The sequence below is a fragment of the Vombatus ursinus genome, unplaced genomic scaffold (genome assembly GCF_900497805.2).
Source record: "Vombatus ursinus unplaced genomic scaffold, bare-nosed wombat genome assembly UNPS02007206.1, whole genome shotgun sequence".
In the NCBI taxonomy this organism is placed as follows: domain Eukaryota; kingdom Metazoa; phylum Chordata; class Mammalia; order Diprotodontia; family Vombatidae; genus Vombatus; species Vombatus ursinus.
In genome coordinates, this window is record NW_020946984.1 from 1 (window position 1) to 26,068 (window position 26,068).

The following is a 26,068-nucleotide window of genomic DNA, read 5'->3' on the forward strand; positions in this document are numbered from 1 at the left end:
CCCCTCTGTCACGATAGTCTAATGCCCTAGTAGCTCCGCCCCCCCCCAGAACCATGCTCCCAGCTTCACAGGGCAACCAATGTTTAGCGCATCAGGAGCACATAGCGGTCCCCTGTTCAGGGGTGGGCACAGAGGAACACAGGAGAGCACATGGCATTGGGGGAAGGGGGCACAGTACTCACAAAAAACATGGATAGCGTCCTCCGGTTGTGCAGTCGGCGCTGGGCACAGGCAGTAGGAGTGGGAAAGACACAATGAGCAACAACAGGCAGAGAGCAGAGCAGGGGGAATAGGAACATTGAGACACTGAGCAGGGAGTGGGCATGGAGGATGGTGGACTTCATTGGAGGGTGAGATGCTGCCCTAACCCTGTCCCCTTGTGAGTAGATTGACCCCAACCTTGAGCTTGCAAAGCTTGGCCGTGAAGAACAAGGGCAGGGGGAACGAGACTGTGTCTTGAGTATAGGGACTTGGTTAAGGAGGGATTGGGAGGGGTCATACCAGTGTCTGGTTGGCAGAAAGCAGGGTAGCACCACTGTTATCACCTCGAATAGGCAACAGGGGCATTGTGCCAAATTTCTGTCGGGCTAGGTCAGAAGAGGAATGCCGCCGAAGGACCACAGGCTGCTGATCATCATGCTGGGCAGGGACATGGGAGATATTAGTGGGTATGAGCCAGCTCACAAGGAGTGTGTGAAGAGTAGTGTGGGGCACACAATCTCACCTCCTCATCTCAGCTTCTTATTTACCTGGGCTTTAAGGATGCTGGTTGTCCAGTCCCACATCTCATCCTCATCTGTGCAGGACAGGTAGCTGAGGAGTGGTCAGAGAGAAAAGGAAAGAGAGAGTGAAAGTGGCTGAACAAAGACATTGAACTGGGGTATGCAGTAGCAGCCAGACATTTTTACCCTCTGTCAGTCTACAGTGAAGAAGGTAATGAATGAAGTAAAAGGAGTCAAAGGGGAAAAGAGATAAGGGAGAGAAAGGGAATGAGGAGAGCGGCACAGGTAGAGCAAGAGGAAAAAAATTGGAAGGAAGCCTTGGAATAAATGATGATACTCACAGCTGCAGCTTCTCCAGGATCAGTGTAAACCCCCATCTAGGAACCAAGGGAGAGCAATGTTGAGGAAAAAGAAGAGGGATGAATTGAGGTGTGAAAACGTATGAATGGGAGAGAAGACAAGGCCTTCAGGTGACTCACGGTGTTGGTGGCTTTAGCTTTCGGCGTATTCCTAGGTAAACTTTTGCACCATCCAAAGACCATTCTCGCTCTGGCTTAGAACTCTGGAGACAAGGTCAGGGAAGTCATTTAGTCCATGAGGAACCAGGATCAGAAAGGTCATGAGGATGACAAAATGATCAGGATCACCTCCTCCCTGCCCAAGGTGACCTTACCAATTCCAAGCCCACAGTCCTATGGTGTCTGGAATTTCAAGGGTAGGTGGGGAAGACTGTAGAATCATCTCAGGGGCGTATGGAGGATCATCTCTGGGATGGGGCTATGGTGATCTGAAGATGACTTATCCCAGAGGTACTCACCCTTTTCTCCTTGAGCAGCAATAGGCAGCGTCCCCGAAGTAGGAAGAACCTTTCCTGAAAACGACTTCCTAGCAACTTGGGGGGCTCTTCCCGGCACCGAAGCAGGCCCACCCGAGGACTCTCCCGACGCACACCTGGGCATAGATGGGCAAGTGATGGACCAAGGAAACTGGGGAGAGTGGGATAATTCAAGGATAAGTGGTTCAGTGCTCTGTGGATGGACTATACACTCTATGTCTAGTTAGGGAGAGGACACAAGTAGTATTGGGATAAACAAGGGATTAAGGGGGCTGGCCTCACCTGTGAAGAGGCAGCTGGCCTGGGCTAGGGAGACCCTGCGCAGCAACAGGGAAGCAGAGCCTGGTTCAGGGAGCTGGCACCATTGCAGGGCCTGTTCTAGAACCCGTTCCTTTGGGTGCAGGGGCCGCTCTGAAAGGTAAGGCATAGAGATTAGAGGAGCCCATAGCCTGGAATGCATTCCCACCTATGGCCAGTCCTCATCAGAGCCCAACTCACCAAGCTCTCCATGCTCCCGGATCTCAAACATCAGCCACAGGTCTGTGCCAGCTATTGCTCCCCTCATCTCTAGTACCTGATTTGTCAGCTCCTCAGCAGTCAGTGTTGGGGAAACCTGAGGCCAGAGAAAGATAGCAAGAGCCAGGGCTGCAGCTCTCAATCTTCCTCCCATCCTTTTGTTTCCTTTCCAGTCCTTCCAAGACTGACCTTCAGGGTGACACAGTTGTCTGGTAGCTGCTGTTCCAAGTACACTTCCATGATGATGTCTCCAGCTTGTGACAGCTTTGGGGTGGGGTGGGAAGAAATCAGTCAATGGAAGAGTAGAGAAGCAGGTGTGGATAAATGGTCAAGCTCAGAGGCCCCCTCTTGCTGCTTCAGATCACTGGCCATACTTACTCACATTGCTTAGTTTCCTCCTGGCCCTTATACTTGGGACAGGGACAGGGGAATTAGTTGAGTATATCATTTGGAATCCCTTGAAGCCTTTATAGATTGGAGGGTGAGAGTGGGATAGAGATTGAGGTGAGGGATGGGTCAGAGGGTCAAAGGGAAGGAGAGAACTCCACATCTTGAGGTTCTAGGAAAATAGGGAAGGGATCCAGAGGGGAATTTTGGAAGAGTCTCCTGATTTAGCCAGAGAGTCAGAATCTTTTTTTTTTTTGGGTGAGGCAATCAAGGTTAAGTGACTTGCCCAGGGTCACACAACTAATAAGTGTCATGTGTCTGAGGCTGGATTTGAACTCAGGCCCTCCTGCCTCCAAGGCCAGAGCTCTATCCACTGGACCACCCAGCTGCCCCTCAGCATCTTCTCTTGATGCCCCCCAATGCTATAAGTGAGGATCTGGGCCGATTTACCTGCACATCCTTCCAGGTAGTTATGAGACTGACTTCCAGGTCAATCTGAGCCACTTGGTCTGAATCGATCTGTGGGAGAGTAAGAGACACTGGGAAGTGTTGGGGAACTATGGGAGCATAAAGAAACCTAATAGAGAAAGTTTCTGGGTGGTGGAATAATAATAATAATAATAGTTAGCATTTATATAGCACTTCAAGTTTACAAAGTACTTTACAAATGTTATCTCATTTGATCCTCACAGCCACCCTGGGTGGTTCATGCTATTATTATCCCCATTTTATAGCTGAGAAAATTGAGGCAGACAGAGGTTAAGTGACTTGCCCAGAGTCACACAGCTTGTAAGTATCTGTGGCTAGATTTTATCTCAGGTCTTCTTGACTCCAGGTCCAGGGTTCTACCCATTATGCCACCTAGCTCCCTACCTTTCCACCTAGAAGCCCTGAGAAAATCAGAATGTGTTTATTATGAAGGATGAGGAGGGTCAGAGATTAGCAGTTGAGGGTCAGTGGGGTGAGAGTGGTAGAAATGAGGAGACTATCAGAAAAGATGAAATGTACATCCCTAATTTCATTTAAGGGATGGAGAACTACTGGTTAAGAATGTTGTATATATTGTCAGAATTTGGTTTTTCATAACTGCTTCTTTTTTTTTTTTTTGGTCACAATAAAAGGCCATTGGGGTAGGATGGGGGAAAGGAGAAGTATCTGGAAATACCTATGACATAAAAACAAAAAGGCATCAATAAAACATATAAATAGGAAAAGAAACAAGGCCAGAGTGACACAGTCACAACAGCGTGGTCACAAAGGTGAGGTCTTGGGAGGAAGGGTTACAGGCCTCAGGGAGGGAGAAAAGAGATGGCCACTGATGTGGGGCAGTTCAGGCTATTGATATTGAGGGCTGGTGAAGGGGAGAAGGATTGAAAGGCATTGAGACTGAGGATGTGCAATGTCAATGGATTAAAGAGTCACTGGAGTTGGGAAGTCTCTCCTCCTTACATCAAAGACAGATATGTAGTTATCGATGAGTTCCTGCAGCACCCGAACCTCATGCTCCCCTCGCCCATCTGTCTGGAACACACTTGGTGCAAATAACAGGGCCAGGTTCCGAGTACACATCTGGTTCAGACTTGCACATTTCTGCACCCTGGGAGAGAGGCATGAGAGTCCTGGAATGTGACCACTAACATAGTCCAATTGTTAGACTGAAGTCAATGGCAGGAGTCCTTTAAGAGACCATTATGGGCAATGAGTTAAAAACACTGTGAGGTCAGCTTGGGAGATGAAGAAACATTGGGCTACCATAGGTTCCCAAAGTGGGAGATACCACATCCTGGAGGAGTAGTAGCCTCTAGTGCAGTTGGGGGGCGCTGAATAAAAATAAGGGGGTGGTGGAAGCATAAGGAAAAAAGATAAGAGAAGAAAATTTTGAAAAACTGTTTATACATGTTTCATCTGTCATGTAATAGAGTTAAAGTTGTAGGGATTACATTCTTTTTCAAATGAACACACAAAATGCAAGTTATAATGGATTAGTGTTCAAGTCTACAGACAGGTCTTAACAAGCAAGTGTTGGCAGGCAAGCTTGTGGGGCATTGTCAGGAAGTCCAGCAAGAATATATGTGTGTAATGACTTGTTTACAATACAATATTATATGGTTTCATCATTAAAATTTCAATGCAGGAAAAAACCCACAAATTTACAAGTTATTAGAATTTAAGATGTGTCTTTTTAATATTTTATTTTTTTTCAAAATGATGCAAATGTCAAAAAAAACCATTAAAGGGTTAAAGAAAGTAGATTTCTAGGGGGGCGCTGAGTAATTTTTTTTTAAAGGAGGCGATAAGCCAAATAAGTTTGGGAACCTCTGTGCTAGACTGACCGGTAGAGGTGACCAATGAGAGTGGACAGTGTTCTGTGGTTGACCTTGGGCAGGCATCCAATCACCTCCTTGTACCGCTCTAGCCGCTGAGACTTCTGGGGTAACTCTGAAAAGAGGAAGATGAGGTTTGGGGAAAGTAAAAATTGGAAGACAGACTAGGGTTAGAGGCAGGGACTTACATAAGGTAGAGATGGGGTTAGGGGCACTCCAGAGCATAAACTCCTCTACACCAGGGTTCAGATACAACTAAGCATGACTTAGGTTTATCTCTTAGTCATATACTTGGATGACCTCCCCACCCCCACCTCCAGATGGAGAAAGGATTAGTGTGAAGAGGGAGGATCCTGGAAGGGTTTGAATTGCTTGTGGCAAGTTCCTAGGAGGTCTTTGGAGTTACCTGCAGCCTCCCTCCATCTGGGTAACAAACGTGCAGAGGTAACAGGGTCATCCAGCTCCCGGAAGAAGCGTTTGAGTGTGTCCGTTACATCTTCCACAAAGTGCTCTCCTGGCCGGAGCTTCACTGACCGTGCATCCTGCCGGAACTCAGCCAGGAGCCGGAGACTTCGTGCCCGAGCACCCCCCTTCCTATATACACCCTCCAAACGTAGACCTACAGACACGGCCCGTCACAGTTCATTGCACCTTGTTATCCTCCATTATTTTTTCTCACATCTCAAAGTTGCTAGTCTTCATTCTTCAACTATCTTCTATCCTCCTCTACATGCCCAGTACCCACCCTTAATCCTCCATGCCCCTCAGATAGTGCTCTCTTACTCATGGCACTGGATGAAGTTAACAGAGCCTACTTGCCAGGGATGCTTCCCCTCTCAGTTCTATAGAACCACTCCCTGTGCTGTCTCCTTCTCCCCTCTGTCCCTCCTCACCATGCTGAGTGACAAAGCTGATGCAGGCATCCACAATGATGGGAATGTCTCCTCGACTCATCTGCTGCCCTTGCAGCGCTGTGCCCCCCCCTCCAGCTGCTCCTCCAATGGCAGTGCTCCAGCCAGCAAAGTCTATACGCCCCTCTCCCTGTAGATACAGGGTCCTGAGACCCAAGGAGACTTGGGTCAGAGCCAGATGAAGGGGAACCAGTATAGAATGACGGGTGGTGTGAAGCTACTGAGCCAAGTTGCCAAAGAATTTTAGAATCTAATGGTGGGAAGGGACCTCAGTGCCCATCTATGCTAAGCAAGAGACTCTCTCCACATGATATCCCTAACAAATGGTAATTCAGTGTCTACTGTAATGTAAACTCCAGCAATGAGGAAGTGACTACTTCCTATGACAGGCCAATCCATTTTTGGACAGCTCATTTTTAGACTTGAGTCCTCCGGCTACCAGCAGAGGGCAGGAATACCTCAATCTGATCAGGCTGCAGAGCTGAAGAGGAGGCAGAGTGCACAGAGACAACCAGGCCATGTCATCAGAAGCAAGGCCACAAGATGAGGCCAGAGTGCTGGAGAGGGACAGCCAGTGCTGGGGGTGGGGTGGGCAGGATCAGCTCCTTCAAGGGCTCTTACCTTCCTGTTTCTACCAGGACTAGATGGTCTTTCTTATCAGGGCTGTCGTTTGCAGATACCACACCTAGAAGGGGTAGGGAGAAGAGTGAGGAGAGACCCCTTATGACCTCTAAGTGACCCTCAAAGGAAAGATTAGGGCATTTCCTCTAGTCCCTCCTCCCCTCAATTCCTCCTTCCCTCTCCACCCCGCCCACCCCTAGCTCACTGATCTCCTGCAGTCTTCTCAGGTGCACAGTGTCCTCAGGAGCTGGGGAGCCAGGGCCTGGTGCTGGGCACAGGAATAGGTGGTCACCTCGGAGGAGGCCAAAGGCAGACAGCCAGAGGCCTGGGGTCATTGCAGTCTGAGAAGGGGACCGCAACCGTAAACGGCCTAGCCTCAGCAGGCCAGGGCCCAGGAGCTGGTGACAGCTTAGTGGGGAGAACCACTGCAGGTGAAGAGAAAGTAGAGACATAGACAGAGGAGACACAGAGTAAGACATCAAGTGAAACATGGAGAGATGAGGAAAAAGATCAAAGAGGAAAGATGGGAGAGACAGGGAAGTACAGGGAGAGATGAAGAAAAATCAAAGGAGAGAAAAATCAAAATGGAAAGAAATGGAAACATCAATTAGTTTATCTGGGAATAGAGATAGAGGGGATGTTGTTGTGGAGGTGTTGGTGGGACTTAACCATCTCCTTGGGAATGCCACAGGCCTGGGCTTGAGAGCCCTGGAGATGGGGAAAGGGAATTTGTGAAAGGTAATGGTGTATCATGAAGGGAACTCTCAGCTCTGATTCACCTTGCCCACTGCTCTGGTCCAGGCCTCCAGACTATCAGCTCCATCAGTTCCAAAATATTGGACCCTTTCTCCAGTCAGAATGAGTTCAAAGGAGAATGGGAACCTAGGGGCATAGAGTTGGGGAAATGAAGCAGAGAGAATTACAGAGAAGAAGAAGGATCTATAAGATGGGAGGATAGAAAGAAAAGACTATGAAAGTACTTGGAGGGCTACCTGTCAAGGTCCCCTGGGTCAACTGGTGGGGGGCTTACCCCCAGACACACCACATCCTGAGGCTGGATCAAACTGATTGGCTCTGGACTGGTCTCTGATGAAAACATCTCCAGGGCTGCTCCCAACACACACCACAGCCTAGGGGGTGCTGCAAAAACGGGGGAGGCACCACATATTGGGCAGTATCCTCCATTCTAAACATTTCTTTATAAGCCTTCCCAGTATAGATTCCTCCCCATCAGCATTAAGTGTTCACAAGCCCCAGGCCCCCCTCCAGAACCACTTCTGTTCTTCCCCCAACTCTTCTGCCAAGGTCCCCTTTCTCACCATCCCGGCCCCGGCGGTGGGGTGGAGGTCCAGGTTTGCTGCTGACTGGGCTGCAGTACAAAAAGCCACTTAGTGCAGCAGGCACCAGGACTTCATTGTACACACTAGGGGATGAGTCTGAAGGATGACATTGGAAGGGGTGGGGGGAGAGATTAGGTCAGGAGATCAGCGTAGATGGTGTGAGCCCAAGTTACCTAGCTCCAATCATAATGGGAGCATGTCCCAGATTCTTCAGTTTCCCACCCACCCAATTGAAGTCTGGGATGGAGGGTAGAATGTGAGGTGGGGCTGATGAGGTGTCAAGTCCCATTTACTTGTCCCTCAAGCCCCCTTCTATTCAACTCTGCATGGATGAAGCCTATATAAAACTGACCATTATTTAAACTCCAGATTTTTCTGTAGTAGGGAGGGACCCAAGGGGATTATAAAGGAAGGATCCAGGACTGAGGGAACTTAGAAGAGGTCCTGGGAGGATTTGGGAAGATATGTCAAGGTTAGAGAAAGGCAAGGGGCTTTGACCTAGAGGGCTGGAGGTAGGGTCCCTAGGAAGTCACCAGAAAGGGATTACCTAGGGGGAGGAGATTAGAGAAACTGCCTTCAGAGCACGGTTCCTCATATGAGAAAAGCTGAATCATGGTTTTCAACAAGTTGGGTCCCATCACAGCTGCACACAGTGCCTGGGTGAAGGAGGGGGCAGCCATCAATCCCCTCCCACTGTAGCTATCACCCCCTCCCAAACCCAGAGAGTCTAAGGGACAGCCCCAAACTGCCCTCCTCAAGTTGACCCCTTCCATCCTCCCTACCCCTCCTACCTGCAGCAGCTGACTGTGGTCAGGGTACTGAGGATGGGGTCCCCGAAAGAGGCCAAGCCGGTATTTGCGGGAGATGAAGTCCCCACGGGGGCCAGGGGGAGTATCTGGATGCAGCCCTCCTCCTGGGGGCAGTCCCTTTATCCAGAACCGGTTGGCTCCATCATTGCCCAGGATGAGGAAAAGCTGACAGATGAGAAGGAGATCAAAGGGGCTGTGATGACTGGTTCCAACAGGGGCCCGTTTTCACAGATCTCCAGCTCCCTGGGATACCCCAAATCCTTTTTGGTTTTTTTCAGACACCCTCTCTTGGGCCACCCAACCTCTTCCATTAACCACCTCTGCTTTCAGCTTTTTCGCCATTTGCCTTTACCTGCACGATCTCATTGCTCCAGATGCTTGTGTCTAGTTTCAGACTCTGCACCTTAGATACCCCAGAGCCCAGGGCCCGATGTTGTCCTATAGGAAAGCGGCTGGTTTGAACACTACCAGCCTTGGAGATAGAGCTCCTACTGCCCTCCCCTCCTCAGAGTCATCCCCTTGCTACTTCTGCCTTGCCCTCTCAGTCTTTCTATCCCTAGGCCCAGCATTCCCCACCTGCACAATGCTTGCAGATGACCACTCCCAGGTTGATTGAGGCCCAGTCAGGACGAGCTGCTCCACAGTCTGCACAGTGTCGGTTTGCTCGGTTGGACCAGATTTTTTCAGCCACCTCATAGTCAGACAGAGTCTCAGTAATGGCCTCCTGCAGTGCAGATGCCCAGACCTGGCGAGTACAGGCTGACTCCGCTGTGAAGCTGGGGGTATATTTGAGCCAGCAGATCAGGACCCACCTTGTACATTCCTACAGATCCATCCTCAGACCCTCCTGCTTCCACTGGCTCCCTGGAGGCAGCTATTAGTAATTTCATCATGAGCTATGCAAAAGGAGTGGATGGCCTTGGAGGTGGTAAGGCTCTCCCTCACTAGAAAGCTTTCAAGTAAAGACTGGATGGTTACCTGTTGGATATGTCTTAGGATGCTTATTCAAATAGGGATTGGACTATATAGTTTTTGAGCCCCCCTCTGATTCTGAGAATCCATAAGCCCCCTTAGACACCCTTCTAACATGATACTGACCCCTCTCACTAATTCCCCTAAGTCTTTTCACCAGGAAGTCCCATTTCTGAGTTATTCAGAAGGGCAAAGACTCCCTGAATTCCAGCTTCTGTACCCCCACCTGAAGGTCCCATCCTAGACTTAAGCCCTGTATCCCCACCTGAAGCATCGATGGGGTGTAAGAAGGTCAAAGCTTCGATTCTTGGTCTCCCGGACACTGCAGCCCCGAAGCTCAATGAAACAAATTCCAATGCCCAGAGAAAAGGACTAAAGAGGTGGAGAGTTGAGGGAGAAGTATCAGAGAGCCATCTAGAGCTCAGGAGCTGGAGGACAGTACCCTCCTTAAGGGCTCCATCCAGCCTGTGCCACCTCAGGTTCCATCCCGTCCCTTATGCTACATCTTTCCCCTTTACCTGCTCACTCTTGTACAGTCCTAGCTCCCCAGGGCTCAGAGCTGCAAACACTTTAGCTTTGTGTCCCCGAAGTTCTAGGATCCCTGTGCGGAGAGGACGGGGTGGATGAGGTGGCCGGGGGTTGCCTAGAAGCCGTTGCTCCTTTAGCCGAGACTGCAGTGTGGAGCACCAGTTGTCCCTCTGAGCTGAAGGCAAATGGGGATGAGTGTTGGAGAAGTTGAATCATAGAGTGAGGAGTATGCAGATAATGCTCAGGAGAACAGTGGAGCTGGGTTTGTGACTGACGTGACCACCCTCTAAGAGAGCACTTTGAAGCAATATGTGGACATCTCCATCTGAGAGTTCCAAGGCACCTCAAATTCAACACGGCCAAAATAGAATCATTGTTTCTTTCTATACTTGTTCCTCCCCCAAATTATCCTGCTTCTGTTGAATGCATCACCACTCTTTCAGTCACCCAGGTTCATAACCTCAACCTCAGACTTATCCCTAACCTCCCCCTCTTCCTCATCACACCCCTGCCCACATACTGTCAGTGGCCACATCTTGTCAATTCTACTATCACCATATCTTTTGTATCTGTGCCCTTTTCTTCATTCAAACTGCCACCACCCTAGTTCAATTCCTTATCTCTTCTGGGGAGGACTATTGCAAAAGTCTCCTTCCTGCTCTCTATTTCTAACCTTTGCAATCCATCCTCCACACAGCTGCCAAGATAATATTTCTCAGGCATAATTCTGATTATGTCACTTCCTAGCTCAAGAATTTCCAGTGGCTTCCTATTGCCTCTAGAATAAAACACAAACTCCTCGTTTTGTCATTTAAAGCCCTTCACAATCTGGTTCCAGACTACCTTTCTGGATTTACTTTGTATTACTCTGCTTTGTATACTCTATGTTCTGTCCAAAGTGTCCTATGTTCTTGTTCCCCTCATTTGACATTTCATCTCCCATCTCCATCCATGCCTTTGCCCAGGCTGTCCTCATGCCTGGAATGCTGTCTCTTCTCCTCTCCCCCTCTGGAAATCCTATCTTCCATCAAGTCTCAGGCCATCTAGTGCATTTCCTGATACCCTTGTTATTGCTGTTTCCTTTCTCATATTATCTTGAATTTACTTATGTTTACATGCCATAATCGGTAGAACATAAGTTCTTTGAAGTCGGAGGCTGTTTTTTGTTTTTGTCTTTATATCATACGTACCTAGCACTGTGATTCGCAGTCTTTTTTTTTTTTTTTTTGGTCAGACCTGTGATTTCATAAAAGTATGGAACTGTTGGTATGGAAATGCTCTCCACAGATGAAAGTCAACAAATCATCTGCAACTTAAAGTCAGAGAATTTCCTGGAGCACTGAGAGGTTCGTCACTTGCTCATGATCACACAGCCTGTCAAAGGCAGGATTTGTACCCAGGTCTTCTTCATGCCAAGGCCAGCCCTCCATGCTACCTCTCACCTTACACATGGTACATCCTTAATAAATGCTTTTTGGATTAAAGAGAATTGGATGGCAGTGGGTCTGCCCGTTTGCCTCCTATCCCACACTGCCCCTCCTCTCACCTTCGCTCTCAGCTCGAAACACAAACACCCTTTGGCTAGTGATGACTTGGAACTTGCAATCCTTGCAGCTTCGGATCATCTCAATGACAGTCAATGGGATAACCCCCTTAGGGAAGGTGTCCTGGGGAGATATCAGCATTGACTCAGAGTCAACAAACTCTAGCAGGTTGGTCTTACCACCCCAGGAAGACCCTATTTCCCCTTAATACCCTCATTTCCTTCCTCTCAGATTTCCTCCCAAATTTCAGGTCCCTTAATAACCTAGCATCCCTCCTTGAGCTTCCTAGCCTCCTTGTACTCCATTCCTACCCTCCACATACATGCAAACCCACCTTGTCACTTCCATAATACATCAGTTTCTTTCCATTGAACCTGACAAAACGCCTCTGAAAGACATAATTCCTGGGGGAAAGGAGGAGGGAGGAATCAGTCTTCCAGGGCCCAGGGTAGGCAACAGGAAGGTACTCTCTGATGAAGTGGAAGGGGGGGGGTCTCTTAGGGTTAGAGGGATAGACTGCCTCCTTCTCAAGTCATTTTTGTAACACCAACACCCTCCATCCCCTCTTCCTAATTCCTACCTCTCCTCTCTTATGGCTTCCCTCCCCTTCTCACACTCCTCCCTGGTTTTTGTTCTTTCCAAAGTCCCCCATATCACCCCCTTCCAATCACACCCCTGAGGCGAGAGCTTGTCCAACCAGCCACTGAGCAAGGGTGTGGGGGGATCAGCTAGTGAGGTGAAGCTGGCATAGGGAGAGATAAGATCATCGCCTGGCTCTTCAGGGTCTAGGATGGGCATCAAGTGGGTGGAGTTCCCAGGCAGCTCCAGACTGGCATAGCCACAATCCTCTACCCCCTCTGATTCATGGCTGCTTGGCCTAGGGAAAGTAGAGGAGAGGTGTGAACCAGTTAACTCAATTCAGTCCATCTCTTCTCCTCATGACTGCTATATTCCTCCCCTCATTACTTGTTCTAAATCTCCTTTACAATCCTTCTAAATCTCTCCCCAATATTCCTTTCCATGTCTCCTCTATATCTTACCTTTCATGATCCTCCTCAAATCACTTACCTGGGTTCACCTGCTGACTGACTGACACCCCTTGTCTTCCTCCCTTTGGGAGTTCCAGGGACTGAAACAGGCTGAACACCATAGTACAGGCTGCTAGGGTCCATGATATGCACTGGAGTTTGGTGGAATAGAGATGGGGAGACAAGTCAAATAGTAAGATGCCTATAGTGAATCCCCACCTCTAAAAACCCTCCCCTCAACCTCCTCATGGTCCTCTACTGACCTGTGCCTCCTGTAGGTCTGGAAGTAGGGATGGGAGTAGGAGAATCTACCAGGGAGCAGTCTGTAGTCCTGAGGATGGAAGGGAACTTGTAACACAAGGAGGAAGGAGGGAGAGAAGAAAGATAGAATGCTTTGCCTTCTCCCCCTCCCCCTTATTTCTCCCTCCCCTACTGAATCCCAGATCTTCTGGTTCCTTCCTCAGCTGATTGCTAACCCACTCACATTTCCTGAGTCCCTGGTTGTGCTCCCCTTCCAAGGTCTAGGCCAAAGTAGATATCATTGGGCATCATGGTCATCCTGTCCAAGATAGGAGGCTGATCTGAAGGGAAGGAGGGGGAAATGGGAGACTGGGGGGTGCTTAGGGAAGGTTCTTGGCTCACTGGCTGCTCTGAACCCCTGGGGACCATGCTCCCTTCATCTTGGACTATTAGGCTGGTATCTTCTTCCTGAGGCACTGGAAGGGTCTCCATAGGAGGGTTCAACAAGGGAGGCAGGACTGATTCAGCAGGAGTGGTGCCAAAAAAAGTAAACACTGTCCTTGGTTTGGGCACTGGTTTGGTGGGGAGCACTTGAGGATCTGGGTTTGGGGTTTGATCCATGGTAGTGTCCAGTGGGGTGTCTGTAGGGACCTCCACAGTAGCCCCCTGAAGCAGGCGAAGAATCCGTTTGCGATGACCGGTGGCCCAGATGCCCATTCGACGAAGTTCCTCGTGGCCCAGGCTTTGGGCAGCAGTCGCAGTGGACACACCGTGCCTCCGGAACGTATCTGCGTACCGTTCTAGATGTACTCCTGCCAACCAGACCTCAATGTCCAGGTCCCTGGGTGACTCCATGAGAGTTCAGGCCATTGCCTGGAAAAGAATGGGTAGAGGTGGGGATGGTGGACAGGGCTCAAGCTAAGCTTCATATACCCTTCTCAGCTTTGGGGTAGAAGAGACCTAATCCAAATCCCACAAGCCTCCCCCAACCACAATCAGGCAAAGCTATAGGGATGTAGACACAGGGAATGTGGAGACACAGAGCTCACAAATTGTCAAAGCTTGAAGAGACTTTAAAGGGATCTGGCCCAAACGCCTTGTTTTACAAATGAGGAAAGGAAGGCCCAAAGAGATTAAGTGACTTGCCCAAGATCACATATCCAATAGGTGGCAGAGCCAGAGCCAGAACCCACGTTTCTTTAACTCACGGTTCAGTGTTCTTTCCATTACACCACACAGAATCACTGAGAAAGCAGATACCTAGAACCCTAGAAAGCCACTGTGCAGTGAGGAAAGGGACCAAGGTCACAGGAGGGGGCTGGGGTCACTGAGGGCCATGAGATGAGGTAGCTGGTCCAAGAGAAGCAGCCTGGAACCAGGGGAGAGGAAGGTGAAGGGTCAACATAATCAGGGTGGGGTAGAACGGGGAGTGATTAGCCTAGTCTCAATCAGGAGGAGTCAGGAATGGAAGAGACCATTCCCACAGGTCTCTGCAGCTCTAACCCAAAACACTGCTGTCCAGTTTCCAGTTCCTCCTCCCCTTCCACCTATTGTCTCCACTCAGACTTCCTTCCTGTCCCTTCACCAAAGAGCCGCCCCCACATCCTGCCCCAGCCAGGCTGGGCAGAAAACTCGGACATGTCAGGGCTGGGCCAGAGAGAGAAAGAAAGTGGTGGGTGATGGTAGGGTTGACTTTGTCAGTCCCACTACCCTCTTTGCGTAGGAATCCGCAGGGTATCTCCCTCATCCCATTTGGCACATCATAAGACCACACTCAGAATGAAATGAACACTTTCCTTCATGCCTGTCCCCTCTGTGCATTCCTCAGGTTTTATCTCTGTTTTCGTCCCATTCCTATTCCTCCCTTTGTCTCGACTCTATCCTATCCCGCTTTTAGTACCCATGCCATGGGTGACCACCCCTAGTCGAGATTGCTGGACACTGACTCAAGCTCCCCTTCTCCCTTGTGACTCAGTCCCTTGCCTGGCACAAGACTGGAAACCAAGTGGTCAGAGTCGGGGCAAGATTGCCAGTGGGGGGGGGGGGGGGGGGGGGGGAAAAAGAGGGAAGGGAAAGGGCGAGGAGAGGGCAGAGTCCGGTCTTGAGAAAGGAGGGGCGGGTCAACTGTCGGGGGGCGGGAGAGAAGAAGTTGCAGGAGGCGGAGAGGGGCGCCTCGCCCTTGAGATCACGCTTTGAGATCTTGGAAAGGAGGAGCCCATGAAAGAGGGCTAGGGTGGTCATGAACTCTTGAAAGGGAGAGAGAGAGAAAGAGAGAGGGAGAGAGAGATCGGGGGCAAGAGAGTAGAGGCAGCAGGTCCTCACCTCAGTCCGCGGCAATCCGCTCAGTTCATTCACACGACGCGGTTGCAGCCTGCGTCTTGAAGCACCAAGCTCGAGTCCCCAGTGCTTGGGCCCGCCCCAGCCCTCCCACTTGTGTTGTCCCCGCCCCGGCTGGACTCTCCACTCCGCCCTCCGCAGGCGCCACTTGTGCAAGTACTCAAAGGGACAAGAGGTTGCAGAACCGTTACCCAATCCCCGGAGTTTAACTCCCCCCAATCTCACCCCGCCCTGCCGCCTGGGTCCCACTGTGTGACACCCTGGAGAGATAGTAGAAGACTCACAATATCACCACCACCACCACCAAGAAGGTGTAGTTGAAGGGGGCTTCTTTCACCTGACCCAGGTCTCCTTGGGACACCTCAATCTATGGGAGATCTAGATAATAGGAAATGGGGAGCCCAGACGCAGGCCCAGAAAGGTTGTTCTCCCCTTCGCTTGAATTACTGCATTACCTGGGAGGAGGCAGGAGTCAGACGTTCTAGTTCATTGCTTCCATTTCATCACTCCTTCATCACCTCTTCATGGAAACTACCCTGGTGTCATTCCCACCCACTCTCACCCCCGCCCTAGCCATTGGTGCTTCACTAGGGTGGACTGTGGATTGCTGAGCAAACTCTGATGTCCTCTGTAGCTGCAAACAGCGGTTGGGCCCACCTTCTCTGAAAGATGCCCCCTTTGCCCTCTATGCCTCTTATACTCTCATCCCAGAGTGGAAGTCTGATTTTAGGATTAGAGCTCTACAGCTGAAAGAGACTTCTGAAACCATCTAGTCTAATCCCGTTATTTTACAGATGCCAAAACTGAGGTCCAGAAAAATTAAGTGACAGTAAGAATCTGAGTCAGGATTTGAATCCAGGCCCTTTGACTGCAGAACTAGTTCTGTTCCCACTATACTAGGATGAAAAAGGGCTCTTCTTCTCCAGGGTCACTGGATGGAATCCTCATGTTCTCAGTCCCTTTTCTTTCTTGCCTTACTGTGTATGGGATGGGGCTGGGGAGGGCTAATGGTGACTTTTCTAGCTTGTAATGGGAAATGTAAGTTTGTAAGTCACCCAGACAGAGGAACTATGAACTATATAATGGGGAGGCCCTGACTCTGGGGAAGAAGTAGGGAATTTGGGAGCCTCCTTTTAACTGATCATAGAAACCATGCTAACTCCCCTCCTTTGGGGTCCTAGAATTAGAAAACTAAAGTTTGTTGGGGACAGGTCTCCATGTTCACCCTAGTAGAGCTTTCTACCTCAGCATGTACATAACAGAACACAGGGCCACAAGAAGATCAAAGTATCTCAATAGATGGGAACTGGGGCAGCCAGGTGGGTCAGTGGATAGAGCACCAGCCCTGGAGTCAGGAGGACCTGAGTTCAAATCTGGTCTCAGACACATAAAACTCACTAGCTGTGTCACCCCAATTGCCTCACCAAAAAAAATAATTGATGGGAACCTATGGTTATTGCCAGAAACCCTCCTCTTCCTTTCTCCATTCCCCGGTGGAGGTAGAAATAGGAGTGATCTACTTTTTTATAGCTGGGAAGACAGGCACAGAATGGAGGGTGTAGCAAGGTAAGGACAAGGCTTATTTCTGCAGAGTGCTGGGGCCAATGCAGGGGCTTGAAGAGGAGGCCTAGGGGATCAGGTTGGAGCCATGAAGAGGGAACCTCTGCAGTGATGGCAAACCACAGAAGACTTATCAGAGACCTCAACCCCATCTCTATCTCTGTCTGTTTCTGTGTCTGTCTTTTCTATCTCTCTGACTCTGACTCTCTCTCTCTCCCCCTTTTACTTCCTTCTCCACTTGGAAAGCAGTGCTGTTGGAGATGGGAAGAGGAGGGATGTTTGAACCCAAGCTTGACACTGCAAGCTCCATGTGAAGCCTCAAAGACCAAGACTAAAGACTTCTCCTTCACTCACAGCTTCACACACTTAACCCCCACCTCTGCTCTCACCTTTCCTATGCACACAAACTGAGACGCTAATACCAAAAAGGTTCATTGATATGTGGGAATCACACACCAGTCAATATGCAACATAGAAAGGAATGAAGCTATTAAATGCCTTGTCCTCCTCCAACCCAACCCAAATTTCCCCACTTCTCCCAAGGTCAGGGGCAGAGTGTTAGGAAAAAGAGACAGAAAGACTCAAGGTCAGGGCCAGAAAACAAGGCAATGAAAGGGACAAAAGCAGATAGAGCTGCCCAGGCTGAGTTTGGCAAAGTGGTGGAGTAGGTATATTTGTGAGTTTGAGACTGAGGACTGCCTACCCTGACTGAACCAAACCCTATATTCTAGGGTTTTGCCCTAAGAGATAAGGAAAAAACAAAAAACAGAAAAAATCAACACTGCCCTCGTTCAACTTCCCTTAAGCAAGACTTAGTCTGAGATAGATCAGGAATCAAGGATATCTTATCATTCAAGTATTCTCATTCCCTTATCAGCTGAGCAGACCCTCGCTTGTGCCTTTCAGGGTGTTTTGCTAAGGATGGGTTAATGGGCAGAATTGGGCCCTATTTCCTATAATTTCCTATGCTGTGTGTTGGGGGTGGGGGGAAGGTTGGGTATCACTAGAGTGAATACTCCAACCATGGCTCCACCTTGGTTGGAAATCCTGAAGTAGTTACAGTTTAGGGGTTAGAAGGGTTACCTAGGGCTCAGGTCTGTGGGATTGAGCTGCTCCAAATAAAAAAGGTGCTTTAGTTGGGGGCAGATCTCTAAGATTAGCCAGGGACAAAAAACTCAGGTCTGCCGATGGTGGGAAGGGCTGTCAGAAGGAAGCTTGTGGCGGGGGAGGGCTTCTCTTCAGGGTCACTGCCATGACAAAGCTATTCCTCTGACAGGCTACTTTCCTCAGTGTTGCCCTGAGAGCCACCACAGTTAGAAGCTGACTCAATCAGAGTAAAGGGCCCTCAGGAAGTGGGGGCTGGAAGCCAACAAAAGTCAAACCCCAAGCCCAGTCTTTTCTGGCTCCCTCATCCCTGCCTCTCCCAAAGGAAGATGTGGTATCTGGGGGCCAATTGAGCTAATGGCTTTTATAACCAGTCACATATATTTTTCTGAATAAAAGGAGACATTGGCCACAGGGAAAGGGGTCAAGTAATTCCCAGTGACGTGAGAAGGGGTTTTCCTGCTTTCCCAGGTCTCCTGCCCATAGGCATATGCTGTGGGTCCCATGTGACTCTGGCTATTGCTATTACCCTACTCACCTTAGGGGCTGAAAACTAGGATGCTCTATCTACCACCTACTTAAGTATCAAGCTTCTATCACAGGCAGCCATCATACTGTCATCTCATTATATCCTGTCATCTGGATATACCTATTACATCCTATGACCCCATCACACCCTTTTATCTTGTTATATACCCCCAATTATGTCATTTAACTCCTTCACTTAGCTATATCCAAACAGCCTATTACTCCCTTTCATTTAGTTAGAGTCGTGTCATGTCCTTGTGCCTCATCACTCCTATTAGGCTCATCATTGCAGTACTCTTGTTCCCTGTTTGACATCCCCCCCCTTACATTGTCATCCCCCATCATCCTTATATATAGTCACTCCATTGCCACAATACTCCTGGTTGCTCCATCATCTCCTTTGGTCTGTACACCAATGCTCTCTTTGTCTCTGTACTGACCCTCCATGGCCTCGTTCTGCCCTTCCATTCCTCATCACTCCCAGTCTTTCTGGCACAAATAGAGACATGTGGAACCATTGCTCCCATTGGTCTTGGTGAGATAAGCAACCAGCAGGGACAAAGTCCTTTGTTGTAGAAGCTTTTGTGGTGGGGAGGGCAACAAGAAACATGGGCTATCCTCTCCCATTCCTTTGCTGGGACTGAGAGCAATTTTCCTCAAGTGCTAAGAATTGTTCCCCAAAGTCCATTGCTTCCTCTCTCTACATCCCCAGTCCTTTCTCACTCACTTTCTCACTTGCTTAACACTGTAGTTGAAGATGCTGCTATCACTGTCCAGGGGCAGCCAGGACTTTTGAACCACAAAATCTCTGTTCTCTCTCTCTCTCTCTCTCTCTCTGCTTTTTGGTGAGGCAATTGGGGTTAAGTGACTTGCCCATGGTCACACATCTGGTAAGTGTCAAGTGCCTGAGGCCGTATTTGAACTCAGGTCCTCCTGACTCCAAGGCCAGAGCTCTATGCACTGCACCACCTAGCTGCCCCAAAGTCTCTGCTCTTTAGAGGGCTGTGGCAGCCACCTGGGCAAAAGGAAGAGGAGGAACAAATAGCAAAATGAAATGCCATTCCTCTCCCTGGGGTACCCTGGGGAGAGGAAGGGAAGAAGACCCTATGTCCTGGATGGAAGTTTATTCCCTAAGTAAGAAGCAGGCAGGCACTGCCTATTGGAGATCATAGCTGGATGTAGCCCTGGACAGAAGGGCAACATAGCTCCTAGGCAGCTAGGGATAAGTTGTGGTGCCCCTAGAGAAAGGGTCCTTCAGGGATTTTGCTTCTTTGGAAAGAGGATGTAATTCTCTGGACCCTGTTCCACCCAAGGAAAAGGGGCATGTCAGGGCCCTAAGCCCCCTGATAATGGGAATGGAGGGGTGGGGTGTGACGTAGTAAGGCCTAAGCTTCAGGATGATCATTTTGACAGCTGAGTGGAGAATGAACTAGAGTTGGGGGAGAATTGAGGTAAGGAGACCACCACTTTAGTATTGAGGAGGTGAGGTGATAAGAGCCTGCACAGAGTAGGGGCATTGTCAGAGGAGAGAAGGTAGAATCAATAGAATTTGGAAGTATTGGATATGGGGCTGAAAGAGAGTGAGGGGTCCAGGGTGACAACTAGGTTGCAAGCCTGGTTCACTGGGAGAATGGTGGTGCCCTCTTCAATAATAGGAAAATTAAAAAGAGAGGAGGCCTGGAGTGGGAGGGGCAAAGATAATGAGGTCAGTTTTGGACATGTGGATGTGAGCAATGATATTGACAATTAAATTCTCTTTCTTCCCACTTTGCCTATCCTACCTTAAGCCCCTCAAGAGCTGCTAAGTATTTGATCTGATAACTTCCTTAGGCACAGAATCTGCTGAATAGCCTGGGAGGGAGAGTGAAGCCTTGGGGAACTGAAAATCCTTTGGGTTAGAGAGAGAGGGGATTTGATCAGGTGACTGAAGTAATGGGTTGAGAGATTAGGGCAGGGATGGGAACTGTGATGGGATATTGTGACACATGTCAATGCCTCTAAGTGGGAGGCAGTGGTTGGGGGCTTGGAGTCTCTCAGTTTTTGTCATATCCTTTATGATTTCTCAGAGGGGTGATTTAAGTTGGGGTAGGCATGGAAGGGGGCATAGTGAGTCAAGCTCTGACCTTACTCACTTGCCTGGTGCTAGAGTGCTCTTGTCTTTGGCTCCAGACAATAACACCAACCTTGCAGCAATGGTTATGCCAACCTTCATGCACCACATTTTTTAAAAATTAATTTATTTATTTTTTAGTTTTCAACATTCACTTCCATAAGGTTTTGAGTTTTAAATTTTCTCTCCTTCCCTCCCCAAGATGGTGTGCAATCTGATATAGGCTCTACATGTACATTCCTATTAAACATATTTTCACATTAGTCATCTTGTAAAGAAGAATTAGAACCAATAGGAGGAACCACAAGAAAGAAGAAACAAAACAAAACAGAAGGGGAAAAAAAACCAAGCAAACAAATACCATGCTTTGATCTACTTCAAACTCCATAGTTCTTTCTCTGGATGTGGATAACATTTTCCATCATGAGACTTTTAGAGATGTCTTAGATCCTTGCATTGCTGAGAAGAGCTAAGTCTATCAAAGTTAGTCATTGCTGTTACTGTGTACAACATTCTCTTGGTTCTGCTCACCCTGCACTATATTTGAAAGGCCCCATAGACTTAGACGATGACTTAGACTCTAAGTCAAATAGGACATAAATGCTATTCCCACCCAAAAATAAGGTCTCTAGGTCCCCTAGAGGTTTCAAGGGCAAAGTGCCTAGCACCCCTATCTGGAACACAGCCCTTGGCTCCAGACACTGCTCTTGCTAAGACCCTTCAATACATGGCCAATACAGTGGCCATTTTCTTCCACTATGGGTCCTGGGAGCAATAAGTAGGATAGGCTTGGCTATTCTTGACATTTTGTGAACAGGACCTCATGCTTCTCTCTTCCCCAATTGAACAGTCACCCTTGCCCAGATTCTCTTGCTTTTCTTCATATTTGAAGGTCATTTTCTTGTTCATTTGCAAAATTTGTTGTTTGCTATGGAAACAGAAAATTTTAACCAATACGTATTTTAGAGCTTGAAGAGTGTTGTTGTTGTTGGTTTATTTTCTGGCGGTAGTCTGTGGATTTTCTTGATCAGTGCTTTGTTTTCTCTATTCAGAAGTTCCAAACAATTTTCTTTTATTATTTCTTGCAAGTATTTGGGGCTTTTTTGTTTAACTTATTCTTCTGGGAGATCTATGAGCCCTAAATTTTCTATGCCCATCCTATCTTCAAAAGTAGTCACTTTTACCTGAATACAATTCATGTATTCTTTCAAAATTTTGTCTTTTGATTGTCTTGTGTTGAATTTTCTTCCACTTGAGTATTTTTGTGTTCTAAGTCTATTCATCTCTTTTTCATTTCTTTAGAGAGATTCTCCATTGTGAATTCAATTTTTTTTTCCTAAACTGCTCTGTGTTAACAGCTGTAATTTCTGACCTATGTTTTTCCTGCTTTCTGCTTTTATCAATTTCATTTCTCTTTTGAATCACTCCCAGATCCCTTTACACAGGTAGCTGCATGGAGACTGCAGAATTATTCATGAGGGAATGGCTGATAGAACTTCCTCCCTAAACCTAAACTCTTCCTAGAAATTCCCTCCTGCCCCAGTGCCTCCTTCTTCTCTCATGTTCTTTAATTCCACATTTCTCTCTTGAAGAAACTGTTTTTTCAAGGGCTTGGAGGTGGAAGGGGTGCCTTCTCCCGTTCAACAATTACTGGATCCTGCTACGGTCACGTACAGAGCTCTGACAGCGACAAGAGCATCATATTAGCTGAAGAGTCCTCTCTGCTTCCATATTTGAAGGGGTCAGCTGTCTGGCTATCTTAACCTAAGATTGTTTGTCTGGTTGCCTGTGCTCCCATGATTTTTCCAGCTCTGTAAATACAAACATCCTACAAGGGTAGGAAAGGAGAGCATTCTGGGGTTCTCCTGGTCCATAATACCTTCCATCCCATCTCCTGAACCCATGACTCACAGAGAAGTGGTAACTCCCCTCTCCCTTATCAAGTAACAGGTCCTTTTTCTGGCCTCATTTCTGGTTTCCTGTCTTTTGCCAAGATACCACATTTGGCTTTGTTACTTATTGTCTTTGAAAGTCCCTGAGGAGCATCTAACGCCTCTAAGACCCAAGTCCCTCTTTTACTGCTTCTATGGAAAAGGCTCCTTGGCTTCTTCCTCCAACATCAGAAGGCACTATTGAGCTGAAACTGGACAGATAGCAAGGGGGAGGACTGCCTCTCCCTCTGGCCTAGCATTTTCCAAAGCATCCATACCAAAGTGAGACATTAGAGGTAGGGAATGGGAATATTGAAGAGGATAGTTCAAGGATGCTGACCTGAACTGTAATGGGAGTGTGTCTGTGTGCCCAGAGACATACATTTCTTGCTCCCTATAAGAACTCTAACAGAGTCTGAGGGAAAAGAAATAAAAAATGAGATTACTAGGAAGAGGTCCTTCTAAGAATTAGCATCTCCTGACTCTGAGTGGACAGCTGCTAGTTCTGAGAAATCGTAGGCCCAGGCCCCTTTCACCACAGTCCCACTACTCTGTTGCTAGCATACCAAATGGGAAAGACCAGGATCAGATTGGAACACTCTCTAGGCATTTACCCCCAATATCCTGAGGAAGGCCCATCCTGGATGACCCGCCTGAACCGAACCAAGTGGGGAAGACATTTTCACTTTGTAATGTCTAGAAGCAGAGAGAGGAAGAGGAAGCCCCTAGAAGAGGGTTAAGAAGACAAAAGGAACCCGTCTAGGGGTGGGTTCATTTTTCTGGGATGGAGAGAACAGTGAAAATAGTCTCCAAGGGACCCTTGACAAAACAGAACTCATCATCTTTTCTAAATCTGACCATCCTCCAAACTTCTGTTTCTACCGAGATTGCTGCTATTCTTCAAGTGACTTGAGTTCACAACTTCAGCCTTACAGTCATCTTTTCCTCTCCCTCCCCACCCCCGTCCCCATATACAATTAGCGGCTGCGTCTTATGAATTCTACTACCACAAATGATCATAGATAAATTCCCTTATTGCCACTCAAACTGCCACCACCTAGTCCAGAACCCTCAGGACCTCTCCCTGCATGGTTATAATAGTGTCTTAATTTGTCTCCCTGTTTCCAGCCTTCAATTCATCTTCCACAAGGCTGCCAAAATCTCCGGCTTAAATAACTGGCCTGACCATGTCACTTCCCTGATCAAAAATATTCAGTGACTCCCTATTGCCCCTAGGATGAAATACAAACTCGAACTTAGCATTTAAAGCCCTTCCCAACCTGGTTCCAGCCTACCTTTCTAGACGTTAAATATTACTCCGTTTTACACTCGGTGTTCCAGCTGAGCCATCCTACTTATACCTCCTCAGCTTGACATTCATTTATAAGATGATAGGTGTAAAGTTAGGAGGGATTTGGAAGTCCAACCCCTCCATTTGACAAATGAGGAAACTGAGACCCAGAGAGAGAAAGTAAATCAGGGTTGTGTAGGTAGTATCTGAGTCAAGATTTGATCCCAGGTCTAGCTGCCTCCAAGTCCAGTGCTCTATGCACCACTACATGCTATATTCCAGCTCCTTGCCTTCAAGTAGGCTGTCCCATGCTTGAAATGCTCTCTGTTTCTTCTCACCTCCACCTATTTAGCTTCTGAGCTATGTTAGCTTCTTTCCAAGCTCAGTTCGGATTTTATCTCCTCTGTGAAGGTTTTCCTGATACTTCTGGTTGCTAGTGCTGGACCCCTCTTCAATATATCTTGTTATCTACATCTCTGACTAGATGATCCTTAGGTCCCCTTTGAGGGACTTGTGGGGGTAGGTGGGTAAAGAAGGTTGGCTTCAAGACCTTTTTCATTCCATGATAACTGTGATTTTTTAAAAAATATATTGTTTGATATTGTAGTGATAAGTGATAGGATTTTAACATGGAGTCACTTAGGCTAAGTGGTCCTAATGACCATAAACATGCAGGCAAAGACAGACAGCCTGTATTTTTCCACTGCCTTGACTCATACTAATCCTGTGAATAACCTCAAATCCTGATTAGATGAGGTTTCTGCATCAGATGTGCAGACACCCACTCCTGGAACCCCATTACTGACTCAAACCCTTATCCAATATCTGAACCTGATTAGAAAACTCCACCTAGGTCTGATATTGACAAGTGACAAGTGGGGAATTTCCTCCCCACCCTCATCTGGGTCTGATTAAAAGAGCCCCCTCCTATATCTGGTGTTGACCTTCTGCTTCAACCAAGTCACTTTTAAAGTATGACTCCCCCCTCCCCCAATCCCCTAACCAAGGGTTGGGGAACCTTTAGGAATCCCCCTAGGGATTTGTTCTGTGAAGTTTGGATTCAGTCAAAGGGCTGCACTTGAGGACCTAGAGGGCCACATGTGGCCTGGAGGCTGCAGGTTCCCCACCTCTGGTAGGGGGAGGAGGCTGATGCTAGTGGAACTTGAATTCTGGCCCAGACCAGGGGGTGGGGAGCGAGATCCAGCCCTGGTCATCAAGCTAATGACAATGATAGTCTTTCAGGGACTGCCAGCAAGTGGTGACCTGGGAAGTCACTGTACCCTTCACCCATGATGGGCAAACCATGAAGAGAAGACCCTTGACAGGGTAAATCTGAGGATAGGAGACAATGTTTTAGGCTGGAGAGTTATGTCTTCTGGGACATGCCTCTTCAACCCTTATCAATTCAATTCAACAAGCATTTATTAATAGTCTGCTAGGTACCAGGCACTGTGCTGTATGCTAGTGATAAAAACTCCAGACTAAAACAAAACTGTTTCTGAACTCAAGAAGCTTATAATCTACTGGGGGAAAACTATGCATGTAGATAAGGAAATACAAAGTAATTTCAAGGGGCAGCTAGGTGATGCAGTGGATAGAGCACTGGCCCTGAAGTCAGGACGACCTGAGTTCAAATCTGGCCTCAGACCAAACACTTGACACTTACTAGCTGTGCAAGTCACTTAACCCCAATTGCCAAAAAAAACAAAAAAAAACAAAAAAAAAAAAACAAAGTAATTTCAAGAGGGAGAGAACACAAACAAAAGAGGAGGGAGGAGGATCAGGAAAGGCCTTGTGGAGGAGGTGGCATCTGAGTGATGCTTTGAGGAAAGCTAGGAATTGTTCAGGATGCAGGTAAAGAGGAGCACATTACAGTCATGGGGAACAGCCTGGGCAAATGGAACAGGAGACAGGAAATGGAAAGTCCTGTACAGGGAGCATTGAGTAGGCTAGTAGGGAATGTGTGAGGGTCGACTCAATCTAGAAAGATAGGTGTCAACCAGATTTTAAAAGGCTTTAGGTGCCAAACAAAGAGGTTTCTACTTTCTCCTAAGGGCAATAGGCAGCCATGAATTCCTTGAGCAAGGGACCTATTCTTTTTTTTTTTTCTTCTTTGGCTAGGTAATGGGGTTAAGTGACTTGCCCAGGGTCACACAGCTAGTAAGTGTTATGTGTCTGAGGCTGGATTTGAACTCAGGTCCTCCTGAATCCAGGGCTGTTGCTCTATCCACTGCACCACCCAGCTGCCCCAAGGGACCTATTCTTTTCCTCTAAGTTTTGCCATTCTTGGCTTCTCAAACTTTCCCTCAAAGGGTAGTCAACTTGAAAGTGTGCCTGACCACCCTGTAAGCAAAAGAGAAGATACTTCAAGACTTTGGGGCCCTTAAGGGGAATGGCAACTGTTAATCCTGGCCAGAGGGAAGTGCTTTC

At 48.0% G+C, this 26,068-nt stretch overlaps 1 protein-coding gene across 4 annotated transcripts; it reads right to left on the minus strand.

Annotated features, from left to right (window-relative positions):
* Positions 1-18: 18 nt before the first annotated feature.
* On the minus strand, positions 19-15,184 carry LOC114033445 (arf-GAP with Rho-GAP domain, ANK repeat and PH domain-containing protein 3-like). Of its 4 annotated transcripts, none has more exons than XM_027848945.1 (32): positions 15,100-15,184; positions 13,022-13,650; positions 12,801-12,868; positions 12,578-12,689; positions 12,183-12,386; positions 11,844-11,913; positions 11,512-11,632; positions 9,956-10,140; positions 9,703-9,809; positions 9,042-9,241; positions 8,818-8,903; positions 8,448-8,630; positions 8,204-8,312; positions 7,636-7,752; positions 7,309-7,456; positions 7,096-7,198; positions 6,522-6,741; positions 6,317-6,380; positions 5,678-5,841; positions 5,191-5,403; positions 4,794-4,899; positions 3,910-4,057; positions 2,911-2,979; positions 2,263-2,337; positions 2,056-2,170; positions 1,840-1,968; positions 1,540-1,673; positions 1,202-1,284; positions 1,064-1,099; positions 750-813; positions 502-639; positions 19-221 (listed from the first exon to the last, which is right to left on the minus strand). In XM_027848945.1, the coding sequence occupies exons 2-32, from the start codon at positions 13,630-13,632 to the stop codon at positions 117-119; spliced, it is 4,287 nt and encodes a 1,428-aa protein (XP_027704746.1). In that variant the 5' UTR covers positions 13,633-13,650; positions 15,100-15,184; the 3' UTR covers positions 19-116. The 4 variants fall into 4 exon arrangements, 3 of the variants coding, with proteins under 3 accessions (XP_027704746.1, XP_027704745.1, XP_027704744.1); XM_027848944.1 differs by having other exon boundaries at positions 6,522-6,657; positions 12,090-12,386; XM_027848943.1 differs by having other exon boundaries at positions 12,090-12,386.
* Positions 15,185-26,068: the final 10,884 nt, after the last annotated feature.